Source organism: Phacochoerus africanus, chromosome 2, assembly GCF_016906955.1.
Source record: "Phacochoerus africanus isolate WHEZ1 chromosome 2, ROS_Pafr_v1, whole genome shotgun sequence".
In the NCBI taxonomy this organism is placed as follows: Eukaryota; Metazoa; Chordata; class Mammalia; order Artiodactyla; family Suidae; genus Phacochoerus; species Phacochoerus africanus.
The window spans coordinates 101,683,914-101,702,375 of NC_062545.1; the positions used below are offsets into that span (position 1 = coordinate 101,683,914).

The window sequence follows — 18,462 nt, forward strand, 5'->3', positions numbered from 1 at the left end:
CTCGTATGTAAAACGACAAGAGGCAAAGGCAACTTTCTTGGGCAATCTGACCAGGTGAAGTGAAAGCCGGTCCTACATCACCCCCCACAATAAATTCCAATTCAAAATGCCTTGGGCAGTTATCTGGTGGTATTGTGGGAATCCACTAATGAGCACCCTTCCAGAAAATTAAAGTTACACCTATATTTTGGTGCAATTGGCCAACCCTTTCACCCTGGCATTTAGGCCCCAATCTCAAACTCGGCCAATCCTGAGGGAACGAAACAACACCCCCCCCAAGTCTATATTGACTTAATAGGTGTTCCATGGGGTGGCCCAAATGAATTTAAGGCAAGAAATCAGGTAGCTGCCAGGTTTGAATCTGTTCTCTTTTGGTGGTCAACCATAAACAAAAATGTTGATTGGATAAACTACATCTATTACAATCAGCAAAGATTCATTAATTACACTAGAGATATCATTAAAGAAATAGCTGAACAGCTAGGGCCAACTAGTCAAATGGGATGGGAAAATAGACTTGCTTTAGACTTGATGCTGGCAGAAAAGGGTGGAGTCTGTGTAATGATTGGTATCCAGTGCTATACATTCACTCCCAACAACACTGCCCCAGACAGCACCATCACCAAGGCCCTACACAGATTAATGACCTTAGCAGATGAGCTTTCAGAGAATTCTGGTATTAATGACTCCTTCATAGCCCTTTTAGAAAATTGGTTTGGAAAATGGAAAGGACTAATAGCTTCAATCTTTACCCCTCTAATTGTTGTAGTTAGTGTCCTTGTCTTAGTTGCATGTTGTATAGTTCCTTGTGCCAGGGGACTTATTCAAAGATTAATAGAAACTGCCCTAACAAAGCAACTGGGACCCCCTCCCCACCAAGTCAACATGCTTCTGACAGACACAATAAAACATGAGAGCCAAACCATGCTCAAAGAGTTTGAAGAAAAGAATATTTGATTAAAAAAATGAAAGGGGGAAATTGTGGAAAGTAACATAATGTCTTTTCTGTCAAAGGAAATCTTGGTTACTTCATTTTGCTCCGGTTTTGGCTGAAACGCTCTCCTGAGACCCCCTCCTCTTTCCCTCTTCTCCCAGCAACAGTTTGTTTCAATTAGCCAACCAAGAAGAATGTGTGCCCTGACCTGACCAATTGGAAGGGGTCAGGTATATCCCTGCATTAGGGATAAATAGGGAGGGTCTTTTCTTCTTTGCCTGTGCTTTTTGAGTTCCCACGCCCTTCTGCAGAAGTAAAGAGCTTTGTTGAGATCTCCCCATGTTCATGTGTCTCATTTTCCGACACTGACAATCCGAGCCATTCCCCAACAAGTTTCTTATGGTGTTCTTTCTTTTTCTTTTTTCCTTTTGCTTTTTAGGGCCGCACTTGAGGCATATGGAAGTTCCCAGACTAGGGGGTGAACTGGAGCTGCAGCTGCCAGCCTACACCACAGTTCACAGCAACACCAAATCCTTAACCCACTGAGCAGACCTGGGATCGAATGTGCATCCTCATGGATACTAGTCTGGTTGGTAACCTGCTGAGCCACAACTCCTCTTAAGGTATTCTTAAAAATCATCTGAGAGCTTGTAAAAGAGTTTCCCTAACACAATTTATGTTCAGGAGGTCTTGGGTGGGGCCAAGGAATATCAGTTTTTAAAAATACCTAGGTAGTTCTGATATGGGTGGCCTGTGTATTGTATTTTAAGGATCACTAGTCTATACAAGCCTTTCAGGAAATTCTATGGACACACCCTCAATTTACTGGGATAATAGTTAATTTTTGCTGTCCCACTTTTAGAGGGACCTGTACACCAAGTATTAAGGTATATTTTTAAAGCTACTACAGTTTTGGCTTAAAGTACTATGGTAATGGTGTTAAAATAGGCAGATAGATGAAACATAATAGCAAATCCAGAAATAAATGCAAGCGCATATGGGTAATTTATTCCTAACATTAAAATAGCAAATAAATGGTTAAAGGGGATTTTTCAATAGTGATAGGTAAACTTGAATCACTTAGGAAAAAATTGAGCCAGTGTTCTATTCTTCCTCATATTAAAATGAATTTAAGATGAAAAAAGTAAAAATGAAAACCTAAGAGAAAAATAAACCCCATGAGAAAACGTGGGTAAATCTTTGTAAAAGCTTTGAAAGGAAATACCTTTAAAGAGGGATACATAAGCCAGAACAATATAGGAAAATATTCATTAATTTGACTATAATCTAAAACTTTAAAACCACCATAAAACAACAACATATGCAGAATAAACTGAGAGACGGGGACAGTGATCCTGCATTACATATCAGAATTAATATTCGTAACATCCAAAGAGTTTTAAGAAGACAAAGAGAAACCCCCAACAGAAAATTGTACGCAGAATACAAGTCATAAGAACTACAAATCGACAATATATGAAAAACTATTCAACTTCACCATTAACAAAAGAGATGCAAATAAAAGATTATGAGCACCATTATCCATCAACTGAGCAAAGGTATAAAATCTGACAAGACCCTAACCAGGAAGGGTGCGGGCAAAAAGGATTCAGATTGATTTCACCTTTCTGGAAGGTAGCTGGCAACACCTGGTCAGAGTTTTTCATAAATATAGTCTTCCTTGGCCCCAGGAGACAATCTTACAAATGAGCAAAGACAGCGACTCTCTGAAGCTATAAATATGAAAGTAAAATACAACACAGACCTGTATTTATGGTCAGGCAGTTACCCACAGCATTCTGCTGAATCTAACAAAAGGCATGTTACAGAATGAAATATATAATAGGATTCCATTTATTTAAAACTCTACACTAAGGTCTGTCTGGAATAATCCTCACAAAAGAGTGATGGTTATCTGTATTAGTGAGGTTTTTTGTTGTATAGGTTCCTGTTGTTGGGGTTTTTTAAAATACTAATCAAGGCTATTTTCTTTCTGTGAAAACCTCTTGTATTCTTATCAAACTTACTTCAAACAGGAGACCAGCAAACAACTGACTGCCATAAAGATGCAGACAAAATTTCCAAAAGGTGGGAAACAAGAGGCAATGGAGACTGCTGAGGGTGGATTTCTCTTTCACTGAATTTCAGAGGTGGTCCCTCACCCCCTTCATCTCTGGCAGGGCAGGTGGTACCACTGGAACACAAACCAGAGCCATGGCAAAGACTTCCCAATGGAGATGTCCCCACCTAGCAGGCTCTTCACCCCCCTCTGTAAGCAGCATAGGGAAGCCAGATCCCCAACCACAGAGCTCCCCCAGCCACCCTCACATTTCTCAGATCAGAAAGCTGGGACCTGAGCCTGGTGTCTTCAAGCCCTGAGGCAGAAATGTTGGCATTCCCCCTCTTCTCAGACAAATCTCCCCAAGGCTGTCAAGGGAAATGCATATGCAGTTCTGTGAAAACTTGGTCCAAACAATAAGCCAATGTTATTGGTTACAGTAAAATTGATAAGGACTAAAAATGCCCAGAGCAGCAGCAAAGAGGCAGAAGCTGCAAGCTCAGCATCCAACGTTAAAGACTTCTGGGAGTGGGTGGGGGGGTGCATCCAGGGGAAAGAGGGGATGGGAGACGTGAGAACCAGGTTTTTTTTTTTGTTTTTTTTTAAACAGTATTTGATTCTAATGCTGCTGTTAGAACACTTACAGCTAACATGGTTTTATCTGAAATCAAAGGGTTTATGACATGATCAGAGACAAGGCACAAAACACTACTTAGTAACTGGGCCTTTGGACGTAAAGAGGAGGCTGACCATTAACACCCTCACAAAATGAATGCTCAGGCACCCACACAGAGTGGACCTTAGCTTCCTCTCTGACCAGGAGCTGGGACTCAGGAACAGGTGGGGGACTCCAATGGGTCCCCAACTAGCAAATGGGACTGGACACCACTTGGGAGAATAGAGGGAGGCACAGAAGACAGGGTTGGTCTAGACCAGCACTCACCAACTGGGTAGCACCATCACTGCTTAAACTGAATCCATTTAAGTGAAAACAACTAAAGCTTCAGTTTCTCATACAGGCCACATTTCAAGGGCCCACTAGCCACATGTGACTAGTGACTACCAACCTGGATGATACAGATAGCGAACATTGCATAGCAGCACAATGCTTTGTTGGAGAGCACTGGTCTAGGTTGCTCTAAACTTGGTGGATCTGTGATTCTACAATGCTTTGCAGGTGCTCAAAAAAATTTTTTTTGAATGTTGAATGGAACATCTGATCTTTTCATGACCTCTCCCATATCTCAATTCATGTTCATGGGACAGGGTATTATACTAGGAGAACATAACCATAAAAACATCTTCAAATGAGAAATCCCAACACAAAGATTTAGAGCTACTAATAAGCATATATGGCAGAAAAGAGTGGGAGAAAGAAGTTTTCTTTATCTACCCATAGAACCAGAGATCTAGAGAAAAGATAAGCTAGTAACAAATCAGAAAGACAAATACCATATGATATTACTTAATTACATCTGGAATCTAATACATGGCAAAAATGAACCTATCTACAGAAAAGAAACAAACTCATGGACATGGAGAACAGACTTGTGGTTGCCAAGGGAAAGGGAGTGGGATGGACTGGGAGTTTGGGCTTAGTAGATGCAAACTATCACATTTGCAGTAGATAAGCAATGAGGTCCTGCTGCATAGACAAGAAACTATATCTAGTCACTTGTGATGGAACATGATAGAGGATAATGTGAGAAAAAGAACATACACACACACAACTGGGTCACTTTGCTGTACAGCAGGAACTGACAGAACACTGTAAATCAACTACAATAAAAAATCTTTAAAAAACTGACATTTTTTGATTTGAGCAAATATATGTCAAGTTTGTTGGAGTCAGCAGAAGGAGGGTAGGATATCATCTATATCACCAATCAAAATAAAGGACTATCCTTTTTAAAAAAAAAATTTTTTTTTAAGTGTAAGCAGCAGGCAAGGGATTGGGGTTGATCCAGAGGTGCCATATAGATCATACCCTGGTAGAAACAGAAGCCAATGGAGTTAAATCCTATATTCAAGTTATGGTTATCAGCTAAAGTAGTGGCTCTCAACCCTTCCTACACCTTGGAATCCCATGGGAAGTATTTATAAAGATACTATGCTTTGTCCCATCCCCAAGTTTTGACCTAAGTAGTCTGGCTGTGCTAGGGCTCTGCAATGTTTCCAAACTCTGCAGGGGTTTCTACTGTGCAGCCAAAGTCGAGAACCACTGAAATCAAGTGCTATGAGGTATTGAGCCTATCATTTCACTTCTATAGATGGTGGTTTCCCTAATTGTAAGATGAGAAGACCGATCCCAACAATCTTTAAGGGCCCTTCCAACTTTATAGACCTAAAGTATTTAACTCAGGTCAGTGAATGTAGGGGTGTTCACTTCTGTGTCCTCTTGGTGAACTGTCCTGCAGAGAAAATAGGAGACCTCAAAGTTTGAATCCACTTACAATCACTGTAATAGCAAGCGTGTGACTCCAGGTTCATTTAATACATACTAAAAGGCCATTTTACATTATGTTCTAAATACAAAATACATTTATTTAAGGAATGTTCTGCTCTGTCTTATTCTACAACAGTTTTGTGGGCTTTTTTGTTTTTGTTTTTTGGGGTTTTGTTTTTTGTTTTTTTGTTTTTTGTTTTTTGTCTTTTTGCCTTTTCTAGGGCTACTGCCATGGCACATGGAGGTTCCCAGGCTAGGGGTCTAATCGGAGCTGTAGCCACTGGCCTACGCCAGAGCCACAGCAACTCATGATCCGAGCAGCGCCTGCAGCCTACACCACAGTTCACAGCAACACCGGATCCTTAACCCACTGAGCAAGGCCAGGGATAGAACCCGCAACCTCATGGTTTCTAGTTGGATTCGTTAACCACTGAGCTACAACAGGAACTCCCATAGTTCTGTGTTTAAGTCCAATATCTCCATCTTCTTATTCTTCCCTTCATCCCACTTAGGACAGGCCTAAGAACAGGTATGCAATTACTTGAAAAATCAATTACTCTGTGACTCATGTAAACTTCTTAGTTAGGAAAATTATTAGTTAGATTATAAAGAAATAACAAATTAATCATGAAATCGCAGCAGCTTAGTACAAGGGTTTCTCTCTCACTCACGCTAGGTGCCTAAGGCTGGCTGGCAAGGAAGCTCTGCTCCATAATGTCACTCAGACATCAGCACATGACCTCCAGTGTCACCAGGCAGAGGAAGTGAAGAACATGGCAAACTCCCTTTGGGTTTTCTATGCTTCTGCCTGGAAATGACAGGCATGCATTCTACCTAGAGCTCTCTGGACAGAAGTAATCATGGGGTCCCACATAACCTGCAAAGGGGGCTGAGAACCATGGTGGAACATCTGGATGTCCTCCTACCATATTTAAGTGTTCCTGCTTCAGGAAGTCAGCAAGAAACTCTGAAGTAGCTGCCCAAGAAACTCTGAAGAAGGAATGGAAAAACCAGTAAAATAAAACCAGTGAAAAAAGAATGTGGGGAGGCAGAGTAAAGAGAGAGGGAGTAGTGGGATAAGTTAAGCACCTTTCCATGTTTCTGAAGGACTTCTAAAGAGCCTGACCCTGAACTTTTCATATTCTAAATGCTATATTTATATATGTAGTCCATTCATTATAAGTTAGATGGAAAGTTAAACTGATGTACCGTTTTCACTGCTATATAACCAGACCCTGGCATATAATAATTGCTCAATAATAATTGTTTATAATGAATGAATGGTGATGCAATTAATTAAAGGAAGAAAAATCCCATAAATGAAAATGGACAACTAAGAAGTCTGAATTATAAACAAATTATAGGAGCATAAAAGTATGAAGTCAATGTTAATCTTTTGATTTCAATGCATTTCAAGGAAGGGAGCTTACACATTCTGTAGGATCATGAAGTTAGAAAAGTTTAGTTTTTAACATGGTGTCTTTCAGCAATGAAAAGTTCAGGACCATTTCCTCTATGGGCTTAAACCAGGGTCTCTCAGCATGGATACTGTTTCCATTTAGGACTAATATTTGTTTCTTGGGGGGGGGGGCCTTAGCAGCAGCCCAGCCTTGTGCCCACTAGATGCCAATGGCAAAGAGACATGGCATGGCAACCAGACATTGCCAAATATCCCTGCGGGGGTGGGGGGAGGGGGTAAATCACTGCTTCATCAACCTCTAAGCAGAAGCATCCAGGTGAAATACCCTAACTGATGGAAAAGGTCATGAATGTATGGATGGTAGTGATGACTGAACAATATGAATGCACTTAATGTCACTGAACTGAACTCTTTTTTTTTTTTTTTTGTCTCCTTAGGGCTGCATCTGGAGGTTCCCAGGCTAGGAGTCAAATTAAAGCTGCAACTGCTGGCCTACACCACAGCCACAGCAACATGGGATCCGACCCACATCTGCAACCTACACCATAGCTCATGGCAATACGGATCCTTCACCCACTGGGCAGGGCCAGGGATCAAACCTGCATCCTCAGGGGTACCAGTCGGGTTCATTACCACTGAGCCACAGTAGGACGTCCTGAACTCTTAAAAATGGTGAAGACAATAAATTTTATGTTATATGTATTTTACAACTAAATTATTAATTAAAATGAAACTCATTGTAGACAAGATAACTAATTGTATTGGTAACAATATTTATATGCAGTGTATTATTTTATAATTTTAAGGATACATGTTTTGCATATGTACAATATGAACATTGTCTTTCATATTATTCTTGCCATCCAATCAAAAAAGTGTAACACTGTTTCCATCATGGATGACTGAGCAATTGAGAACAAAACAAAGATTAAAAAGTATTGGATGATCTATAAACCAATATTAAGAAAGAATGGAAAAACCAGTCAAACAACAAAAAAATTAACTTATGTGCACTAAGAAGCTTTAGGTGCCAGAGGAATTACTATCAAATACCCTTAGCTCTTTGGTTTGTTATATGTACATAGAGCTGGCACTCAGTCTGCACGGGGTTAACTCTCTCTCTCTCAAGGTGTATGGTCTGAGCGCATACAGTGTGAGGACAACAGTGCCAGCTCTTCCGTGAAGCTGTTGCTTCTTGACTTGAAGAATTATGTTTGCTAACTCCTTGCTGTAATATCCTGGTATGTTGGGACCATTCTCAGACTTGAGCAACAGGGGCCCTTCCTTGGACCCTGCATCTGGAAGGGGTCCAACTCGGCAAATGCAAAATAGAAGCTTATTAAAGAACATGTGGTACCTCTGTCACTTGGGATCTGTGTTCAGTGTTGACATAGTGAGAGTGCAACCCTCGATATACAGTCTTGAGACGAACGCCTTCAGGCCCCAGGGAGATGCCTCTGCACACCTTTTTTTTTTTTTTTTTTCTTTTTAGCGCTGAACCTGTGGCATATGGAAGTTGCCAAGCTAGGGGTGGAATTGGAACTACAGCTGCTGCCCTACACCACAGCCACAGCAACAGGGGATTCAAGCCTTGTCTGCAAATTCCACTACCACTCAAGGTAACACCGGATCCTTAATCCACTGAGTGAGGCCAGGGATTAAACCCGCATCCTCATGGATCCTAGTCGGGTCTGTTAAATACTGAGCCATGAAGAGAACTCCCACTTCTGCCCATCTCTTACCCTGCGTTCTCGAAATCAGACAAATGTGTCCAGGCACCTTGAGGGTTCGTGGACCATGATATTGCTGATGTTAGAAACTGACACTCTTTTGGAGTGTGGGGATGAACTGGGCAACAAAGAGGTTTAGACAAAAGGAAAGACAGATTAGCTTGTCAATCCTTTCTTCTAGAGAGCACAAGTGCAAAAAAAATGAAATTCTCTCATAATGATACACCATCTCCCAGTTGGGCCGAATATCCAATTCCCTGCTTCTTGTGCATGTTCTACTAGTGGTTCCAGAGGTGCTCACCAATTAGTACAATGTTTATAACCACTACAGACACGACGTATGAGGAACACTTTCAATACTGAATGTCACATTCCTCTCAAATCTGCTTCTATGGGGTATAGGCATGACATACCCAAAGCAAGACAGCAGCTCTTTATGCCGGCAACTCAATGGAGATTGAATAGCAGAGTTGCAAATAACTTAATTTTTAATATACTAAATGCTTTATTTTTCAAGAATTAGAAATGTCAGATTTACCTAAATAATTTTTTAAAATGTGCTTTTAATATTTAAACAGACATAGTCCTACAAACCTATTCTTGCCCTGGCCCCACAAATGTTAGCAGGCTTGGCTACACAGACACAGCGGAGCACGCTGCTCTTTTCAAAGCTCACATCTCCTGGTCTTCCTCTCACTCACACACACTTAAAGGGCCTTTCAAACAGGGAGTACTCTCCTTCAGGGCGTCTGCTGGACACTGGATGCAAACTCAGTTGGAAAACAGAACTTAAATGCAAAACCATGGAAACAGGGGGAAGAGTTTTCCCTGCCAGTAGGGGGCAGAGCTGAGCAGTTTGTAAGGGAGGTAGGGGCAGGAGAGACAAAGAATGAGGAAGCTGTATTTATCACCAAGGTTTGCATTCAGTAAGGTGCCTGACTTGACTGGATCTAAGCAGAGTCTATAGTGCTAAGAGTTGACACACCTAGATACTGTGCACTAGATACTCCCCACCCTTCGCAGCTCTAGGGACAAAAAGAGAAGACACAACCCCATCCTCCTCCACCCATGGGGGGAGTTTCCCATCTTCTCATTGGCTTAAACAGAAAACATCTTACACTGTGCTAAGTGTAACAAGCCAGACACAAAAGGACAAATATTACATGATTCCACTTCTATAAGGTACCTAGAATAATCCCACTCAGAGACAAAAAGTCAAAGAGAGGTTGCTAGGGGCTGCAGGGAGAGGGGAACGTGGAATTAGAGCCCATTGCCAGACGACAAGGTCCCAGAGATGGTGGTGGTGATGACTGCACAACACTGTGTAGATCACACTTAAAACCAGTTCACACAATAAATTTCATGTTTTGTATATTTCACCAAAACAAAAATAAATAAATTAGCAAGCAAGAAACAGGGAAAAAGAAACATAGGAACACTGAAGAGCCTGACCACCCTGAACAGAGCAGAGCGTACAGGTTACTTGCTGCTAAAGTAGAAGCGGAGGGTGAAGAATATTATTGTTTTAGAAGAGAACTAGATTCTTTTCATCCTTTGCTACTGTAGGTAAACCCACACTGCCCGGAGAGGGGGGAACACAGGGTGGGCAGGGGCTGGGGAAAGAGGCTCCAGGTGGGCTTTTCAGACAGCCTGGTGTAGCAAGGATGGTTTCAGCTACAGAGGAGACTCTTCAAGTGCTCAGAGTTGTAGGCATCTAACTTCTGTTCTCCTGCCTCTGGTCCACAGCCCAGCTGAGTTGCTCGTAATGACACCTCAGAGCCAGCAGTGGAAGAACCACAGCCCATGAGCCACCTGCACAGAGTCCGATGTTCAGGGCCCACTACTGATCCAGAGCTCTCATCTGCTGCCCCAGGCATCTCTTTGGATCACAGGCTGATGGCGCTGGAGCAGGGAAGGGAGGTGGGTGAGGGGTCCTGGGCAGCTGCCAGCATTAGTCATGCAGGGCAGAATTCACTCTCTGCTGGGGAGGCGAGCATCTGCTCTGTTTTAGCAACACAGCAGATCATTCCTCATTCTCTCCGTAAAACTCCTGAAAAACACCCACCCACTGAAAAGATGGACTGAAACAAAGTATGCCGGAGTGGAAGATACACCATTCAAATGGGTGAACTAATTTTATTTTGTTTGGGGCGTGGGGTGGGAAGTTATTCAACACGGTAAACATGATGGCATCTGTTGGGAATTTTTGTTTCTCATGTCAAAACCAAGAGGAGGCTGGCAGAGTCTGCCTGCCAGGAAGGGGGAGCGAAGGGGAGCACACCCAGGTATAAACATCTCCTAACCAACTAACCAACTCACTGTCCCAGTGTCACCCAGCGATGTGTGCAGAGTTGATACAAAACAGAAGGCGGGGGGGGGGGGGCAGGGATATTCGATCTGCCTGCCAATCAATGACTTCATCACTAACCGCAGGAGGTGCTCTGCGAGGGCAAGTGCACTTCTCAAGCCGGTCATTACTACCTCGAAGGACAAGACCAAAGTGCTGGGAAAAAAGGAAAAATAGTAAGACAGCAAATGACCCAAAGCACGTGACATGGGACAAGCTCTCAGCATTAGTGCAACTCAGAGGGAGGCAGCAGGGCCCCCAGCCCCAGCCTTCCCTCCAAAAACAATGCTTGCTCTGCAGCCCCCTCAAACTTGACCCACCCCAAAGCCAATTCTTGATTCCTTTTGGCCACTTCGTTCAAAAACCATCCGTTTCCCAGTCTCCCCTATTGTAAACCCTGCATGCAAAACCCCTGCCTCATCCTCAGCAGCAGGTCCCATCTGTCCCCTTCTCCCCTAGCTTCCAGGTACACCGGCCTCCTTTCCTTCCACACACCCAAAGGGGACACCCCAAGCTTCTGGCTCTGGTGCACACAACTCCTGCCTGGGATGCTCCCCTAGCCCAGTGCAGCCTGTCTTCAATGCTGGCTCTTGTCCACAGCCCTCCTTCCCCCATCCAACACCCTCATCTCAGTAGGCTTACTCTCCTCCTGCACCTCATCTATGGGCTTCCGTGCCTATCACAGCCTAGCCTGGCTCTTTGCTGTACTTGTATATTTAAGTTCACCACCTACTCCAGCACTGAGCTCCCCCAAATGGCAAGGCCACAACCCATTACCCATATACCCCCATGACCAGCACAGGTCAAGTTTTCAGATGTTTGTGAAATGCACAAATCACATAAAGGGGCAATCGCAAAAGGCTCATGAAAAGTGAAACTGAATTAGACCTTCAAGGAGGAACAGGATTTCATGGTTACTACCTTGTCTTCCATCCCAAAGAAACCATCTCAAAATCTACTAATACAAAGGAAGTCTCACTGCAGCAATTAACATATTGACCACCTACGTGCCAGGCATGAGTCTAAGTATATGCCACGTAGTAATCTGTTTTATTCTCACAAGTGCCCTAGAAAAACTATTACCCTCATGGCACAGATAAAGCGACAGGCACAGAAGAGCTTCGAACGTGCTCAAGAGTGCAAAGCCAGCAGTGGCTGAGCCAGGATCCCAACCCAGCATGATGAATCCAGAGCCAGTGCTCAGACCCCTGTACCAAGCACTGTCACTTACAGTCTCTCCCCCTCCCCTGTCAATGATGCCTCAACCCCATGGAGGGAGCCCTCCTGTGCCCTTCATTCCACAGAGAGGACTCCTGCCTCAACCACAGTGATCTCTCCACTAACACCAATGGGCACTTGTCTGTACTGTGCCATCCACACAGCTGCTTCATGGTTTAGCACCTTCACATGTGTTATCAGCAATAGCAAAAGAGAGGATGTCAGGGTCTTGGAAGCTCCAACAGGCAGGAAACACTCAAGCCACAATGTAACACCTGGGCTCCCACTCCCACAGGCCACACTCACAGTTTCATCTTCCAGTCTGAGCTGGAGGCTCTTCTCACCCTCCTTGTAGTCCTTGGTTAATTCAGCGGAGCGCCACACTTCATCTGGGTCTGGGATCCAGACTCTCGTGTACTGAAAGATTAAAACAAAAGAAACTTAGCTGAGAGAAGCTTGCAGGTTCCTACATACATGCTGCTCGATATGAGGGGTCCTCAGGAGAACTTCCAAAGCTATTGCCACACATCTTTCCTCCCTTCTCACTTCAAGATACAAGATGATCCCATTCCAGATAATTAGCTCACAGGATTGGTTAACAGTGGGCACCTTCTAGATCCTGAGAGAGTATCAAAGACCAGTGAAATGAGCATTCTGCTGGGGGGAATGCCAAGCCCTGATGTGGTTATATCCACTTTTATGCCATCATCTCCGGGGTGGGTGGGTACAAAATACTGATGTCAGAAGGAGCTTCTAGTGTGCTGCAAGCAAAGACAAAAACGGCACATGCAAAACACAACAAGATACTGTAAGCAAGCCTTCAATGCTTAGGAATCTCTGCTTTGTTATTCTGCATTCAGGGTCGAAGCCATTTTCCTGCAGAAGCTAAAGAAAGTAGTCAGCAAATTGAAACTGTGCTAATATATTCCTGACTGTCAGCAACCTCTATTGAGTTATGTATTCTTTAAACCACGAACATACCCCCAAAAAGCTCACTCATCCTCCCCCAGCTGCGATCCAGATCTGGGATCCACAAGGGCATTACGCTGGCCAAGTCCTGGCAGGGAAGGAGGCAGCACCGCTGAGCGGCGAGGCACCACCAATATAACATGAGGGCTCTCGGCCCTGGCTGCACACTGGAAGCACCTGAGAGCTTTGATCAGACCAAGTCTGGGTCCCCTAGACCCCCTCAGCCATAGTCTGTGAGGTGACAGGAAAGCTCCAGGGTATGTGTAGCATGCAGCCAGGGAGAACCACAGGTCTGCTGCACTGAACAGCAGCATCTGGATCTACTATTGGCTGTGCCTTGAGGCACCACACTCCTTACATTTGGCAGACATGCTTCTCAGTATCTGTCACATAGGTATGTGATTTCCACAGGGCCTGTTTGCGTGAGAAGCTGTCTGTGTGCACCAGCAAACAGCCTCCACCTACACATGGCCACACAATGTTTTCAGCAAACCTGAAACTAACAGCTCTTAAGACCAAAGGCCAGCCAGAACGCATCCTGGGGTCAGCATAATCCACACCTTCATGGAGGGACAGCAACGCCAAGGCTCTGTGGCCAGTCAGTGGCCCAAGCACAAAGCAGTCAGCTGGCTTGGTTTGGGTCCTGCGTTTTTATAGCATTTTCCTACAGGTGATCACTGGCTCTTTTTATTATTATTATTATTTTTTTTTAGTTTTACTTGGGTATAGTTGATTTACAATGTTGTATTAGCTTCAGGTTTACAGCAAAGTGAATCAGTTATACATATACACATCCATTCTTTTTTCCCATAGAGATTATTACAGAACATTGCCTGGGACCCTGCTACCCTTGTTTCTAATTCAGGATCGATGAGTGAAAATCACGACGCCAGAGGCTCAGAATACCCCCTAACGGGAATGCAAACCACCACCAACTTGCATCCTTGCATTGCTGAGACCCAGGCTCAGGGTACAAAGCCAAAGGTGTTTGTCTTTGGCATTATGATGAAACAAGTTCACAGAGTCTTCTCTCTGCCTCTGAGCCTGCCTTACAGAAAGCTATTCCTGTATCTTTATAGGAAGACCCTATAGAGCTTTATGGTAGCCGAGTGCTTTAGAGTGAGACATTAAGAACGCTCAGCGGTATCTCCAGGTAGCAACACTCTTTTCCCCTCACATGTTGCAGCTTACCACCTCCACATCCATCCAGCTGTGATGACTTTTAAGCTCCTGTCCCCAAGCTACAGGTGAGGGGCTTTCCTCTGCCTGGCTATGAGTCCCGGCACTGAGTTTAAGCTTCTAAAACGCCTGCCCCACCCCCAGTCAGAGCAAGTCCAGAGCACCCAAGAAGCTTTACTCAAAGCCAGGTCTCCATTCAGTGTAAATAGGTGTCAGAAATGGCTCAAGATAACAGAGTGACAAGCAACAGAAGGAGGGGAAGGTGCCAACAGGAAGTGAGAGGGTGGTGATGTGTGGACATCATCAAGCTGTGGGACATGCTGGGAGGAAGCCCGGTCCCAGCTCACTCGGGGACTCCTCTGACCTTAAAGCTGCCGGCCATGTGTCTCTTCCTGGACAGCTCACTGCACCCACCCCAGGGGAACCACACCACCTGCCTCTGCTATGGCTTCAATTCTTCCTCTCTAGGGATTCCATTTATCTTTCTACTTACAAGGTCAGCAGAAAACTGTCGATATTTTCCTGTATCCACAGAACCTACCACAACATCAGGGGCCTAAGGAGACCCTAAGAGGACCCTTTAGCTCCTTTGTTACACCAAGATCTCAGTCCACTATCACCTGGAAGCTTGTTAGAAATGTAGAACCTCATACACACACTCTCTCTCTCACACACACAGGTTCTGCTCCTGCCTTTGCACACAGGTCCAACTCTAGCCTGAGGCCAAATGTGCCTTGCCACCTGTTTTTATACAACCCATGAGTTAAGAATGGTCTTTAAATTGTTATCATGGCTTGGGGATGTGGGGGGAACAAAGAATGATAATCACATGATAACCAATAACTATATGTAACTCAAATTTTTGTGTCCATAAAGTTTTTGGGTTTTGCTTGTTTTTGCTTTGCAGAACCACTGTGTTAGGGGTCAAATCAGAGCTGTGGCTGCCAGGCTACACCACAGCCACAGCAATGCCAGATCTGAGCCGCATCTGCAAACTATACCACAGCTCATGCCAATGCCAGATCCTTAACTCACTGAGCGGGGCCAGGGTTTGAACCTGTATCCTCATGGATACTAGTCGGCTTTGTTACTGCTGAGCCACAATGGGAGCTCCAATAAAGTTTTATCTGAACACAAGTACACATTCTATTTACATGTTGTCTATGGCTACTTCTCCACATCAGTGACAGTTGTATAGTTGGGACATAGATTCTATGGCCCAAAACCTCAAATATTTACCCTCTGGCTATTTACAGAAAAGGTTTGCTGGAGTTCCCGTAGTGGCGCAGTGGTTAACGAATCCGACTAGGAACCATGAGGTTGCGGGTTCGGTCCCTGCCCTTGCTCAGTGGGTTAACGATCCGGCGTTGCCGTGAGCTGTGGTGTAGGTTGCAGACGCGGCTTGGATCCCGCGTTGCTGTGGCTCTGGCGTAGGCCAGCAGCTACAGATCCAATTTGACCCCTAGCCTGGGAACCTCCATATGCCGCAGGAGCGGCCCAATAAATAGCAAAAAACACAAAAAAAAAAAAAAAGAAAAAAAGAAAAGGTTTGCTGCCCTTTCCCTTTAAATGTGCTGGTTTCTCAGCCTAGAATGTCCATTCCTCACTGTCTGCATGTGCAGAGTCCAAGTTCCAGCACCATCTCCTCACTAAACACTTCCTCCCCTGTGCCCTACAGAGCAAACCCTTCCCAACTCCAGGCTGCTGCAATTAACTCCTCTGTGATCAACTTTCTTTAGGTTTTGCAGTGGTTTCTTTCACGTCAGTTTCCTCTCGGGATATCACATGGATACACTATTGAGCACCTTTGTATGTATATAGCATGTATGTAGCAGATGCTCAGGAAATGTTGCTGAGATCGGCATCAGTGAATGGAGAAAGTACACGTGGGGGCACCTGGTAGAGAGGTAACACTCTGAGGTGAGCACCATGTAGCCAAGTCTATAGACAAAGGTCTATACTTCACATTAAAGAAAATGTAATTTGGTTGGAAAGATAATGCATTCAAAAAAATATCCTCTAACAGGGAGATGTGACCAGGTCCTAGGGAGAGAAGAGCTATTCGGGGGGGCAGACAAGGCAAGAGAAGGGAGAACAACAGTGGTGAAGGCCAACTTCGGAAAGATGTGACCAGATTCTTCCACAACTTTCTCAAGGACAGTGTGTATTACAGATCAGATCAAGCAAGCTTTAGGTTCAAATCCAGTAACCATCTGAGCACCCATCTGCACCGGATGCTGTCCCGTTCGCTCCATCCCCACAATGAACACACACTGGACGCCCATTGTGATTTTGCAGTTCATTGATAAACCAGAAGGAAGTGAAGCCTGCATTGTGGTGGTTTGGGATAGATGACCTCTGCCCGAAGTCCGTCCTACCTTTATGCTACTTCGTGGCTTCTCACCTTGAGGTGCTCATGAATTCCTGAGCAGGGCTGTTTACCCAACATTACACACACCATATCTGATGAGCTGTTTACAGGACTTCCAAGAACAATTTTAACCATAACCAAATTTTGCTTTACATGCTGACTTAGCAAACAAGCCCCCTGACTCAGGCCTCCCCACCTGAGGAAGATCCACTGACCCTGTAACCCAGTACAAGCTGAGGCATGACCAACACAGAGTCAACAGCCAAGAGAATAGACACACAAGCCAAGACCAAGGAGAGACAAGTGACATAGTAGCCAGCAAAAACTTACAGGAGGCATATGTGGAATCCAAACCACAGTACAATTGAACTTACTTATGAAACAGACTCACAGATGTAGAAAACAAACTTAAGGTTACCAAAAAGGAAGAGGGGAGGGATAAACTAGAAATATGGGCATATTAACAGATGCACTCTACCGTATATAAAATAGATAACAAGGATTGACTGTATAGCACATGGAGCTATAGTCAATATCTTGTAATAACCTATAATGGAAAATAAAAAATATAGATAGATATGATATATAGTTATAGATAACCAAATCACTGTGCTGTACACCTGAAACTAATGATACTGTAAATCAGCCGTACTTTTTCTTTTCTTTTTCCAGTCACACTTGCAGCATATGGAAGTTCCTGGGCTAGGGGTCAAATCTGAGCTGCAGCTGAGGTCTACAGCACAGCTACAGCAATGCCAGATCTGAACCACATCTGTAAGCTATACCATAACTTGTGGCAATGCCGGATCCTTAACCCATTGAGTGCGGCCGGTGATCAAATCCAAATCCTCATGAGACTACATCAGGTTCTTAACCTGCTGAGCCACAATGGGAACTACTACACTTCAATTAAAAAAATAAAAATAAAAAAAAAAAAGGAGCTCCTGTCGTGGCTCAGCATAAACGAATCTAACTAACACGAGGATGCAGGTTCGATCCCTGGCCTTGTTCAGTGGGTTAAGGATTCGGTGTTGCTGTGAGCTGTGGTGTAGGTCGGATATCACGTTGCTGAGGCTATGGTGTAGGTGGCAACTACAGCTCTGATTCAACCCCTAGCCTGGGAAACCTCCATATGCCGTGGGTTTAGCCCTAAAAAGACAAAAGACCAAAAGAAAAAGAAAAAAAAGTTCCTGCTGTGGCTCAGCAGTAACAAACCCGACTAGCATCCATAAGGATGTGGGTTTGATCCCTGGCCTCGCTCAGTGGATTAAGGATCCGGCATTGCTGAGAGCTGTAGTGTAGGCCAGAAGCTTTAGCTCTGACTCGAACACCTAGCCTGTGAACTTCCATATGGCACAGGTGCAGCCCTAAAAAAAAAAAAAAAAAAAAAAAAGACTTGAGGAAGAAAGAAAGATGAGATATAAGGTATAGAGATCAAAAGAATTTGGAAGGGAAGGGACTCCACTGCAGTGATGAAAATATACACGTGGTGGTTGCATAACACCGTAAATGTACTAAATGCCATCGAATTGTTCGCTTTTAATAATTTTTGTTATGTGAATTTCACTTCAATTTAAAAAACAAAAACTGTTTTGGTTGCAGATGATCCAGATAGCATTCTGTATACTCTTTCCTGATGCAGGTTCTCACTTCTAATCTCTGGGAATACAGTAAATTAAAATATATTCTTTAACAGAGAGTCATCATTTCTATAAGCCACATAAGAAACTCTTGTAAACCAAGATTCTGTGTTGCCTGTTTTTTTTTTCCTCACCTTCAAGGAATTCCT

The 18,462-nt window shown here is 44.0% G+C and overlaps 1 protein-coding gene across 2 annotated transcripts in view; it reads right to left on the reverse strand.

Moving 5' to 3' along the window:
* MYO5B (myosin VB) overlaps nucleotides 1-18,462 on the reverse strand; it is a 389,410-nt gene that overhangs the window by 204,699 nt on the left and 166,249 nt on the right. For both annotated transcript variants that reach the window (XM_047764561.1, XM_047764553.1), the window contains exon 2: nucleotides 12,461-12,571. In XM_047764561.1, the coding sequence (XP_047620517.1) occupies nucleotides 12,461-12,571 (111 nt within the window). The remainder of the gene's footprint in view (nucleotides 1-12,460; nucleotides 12,572-18,462) is intronic.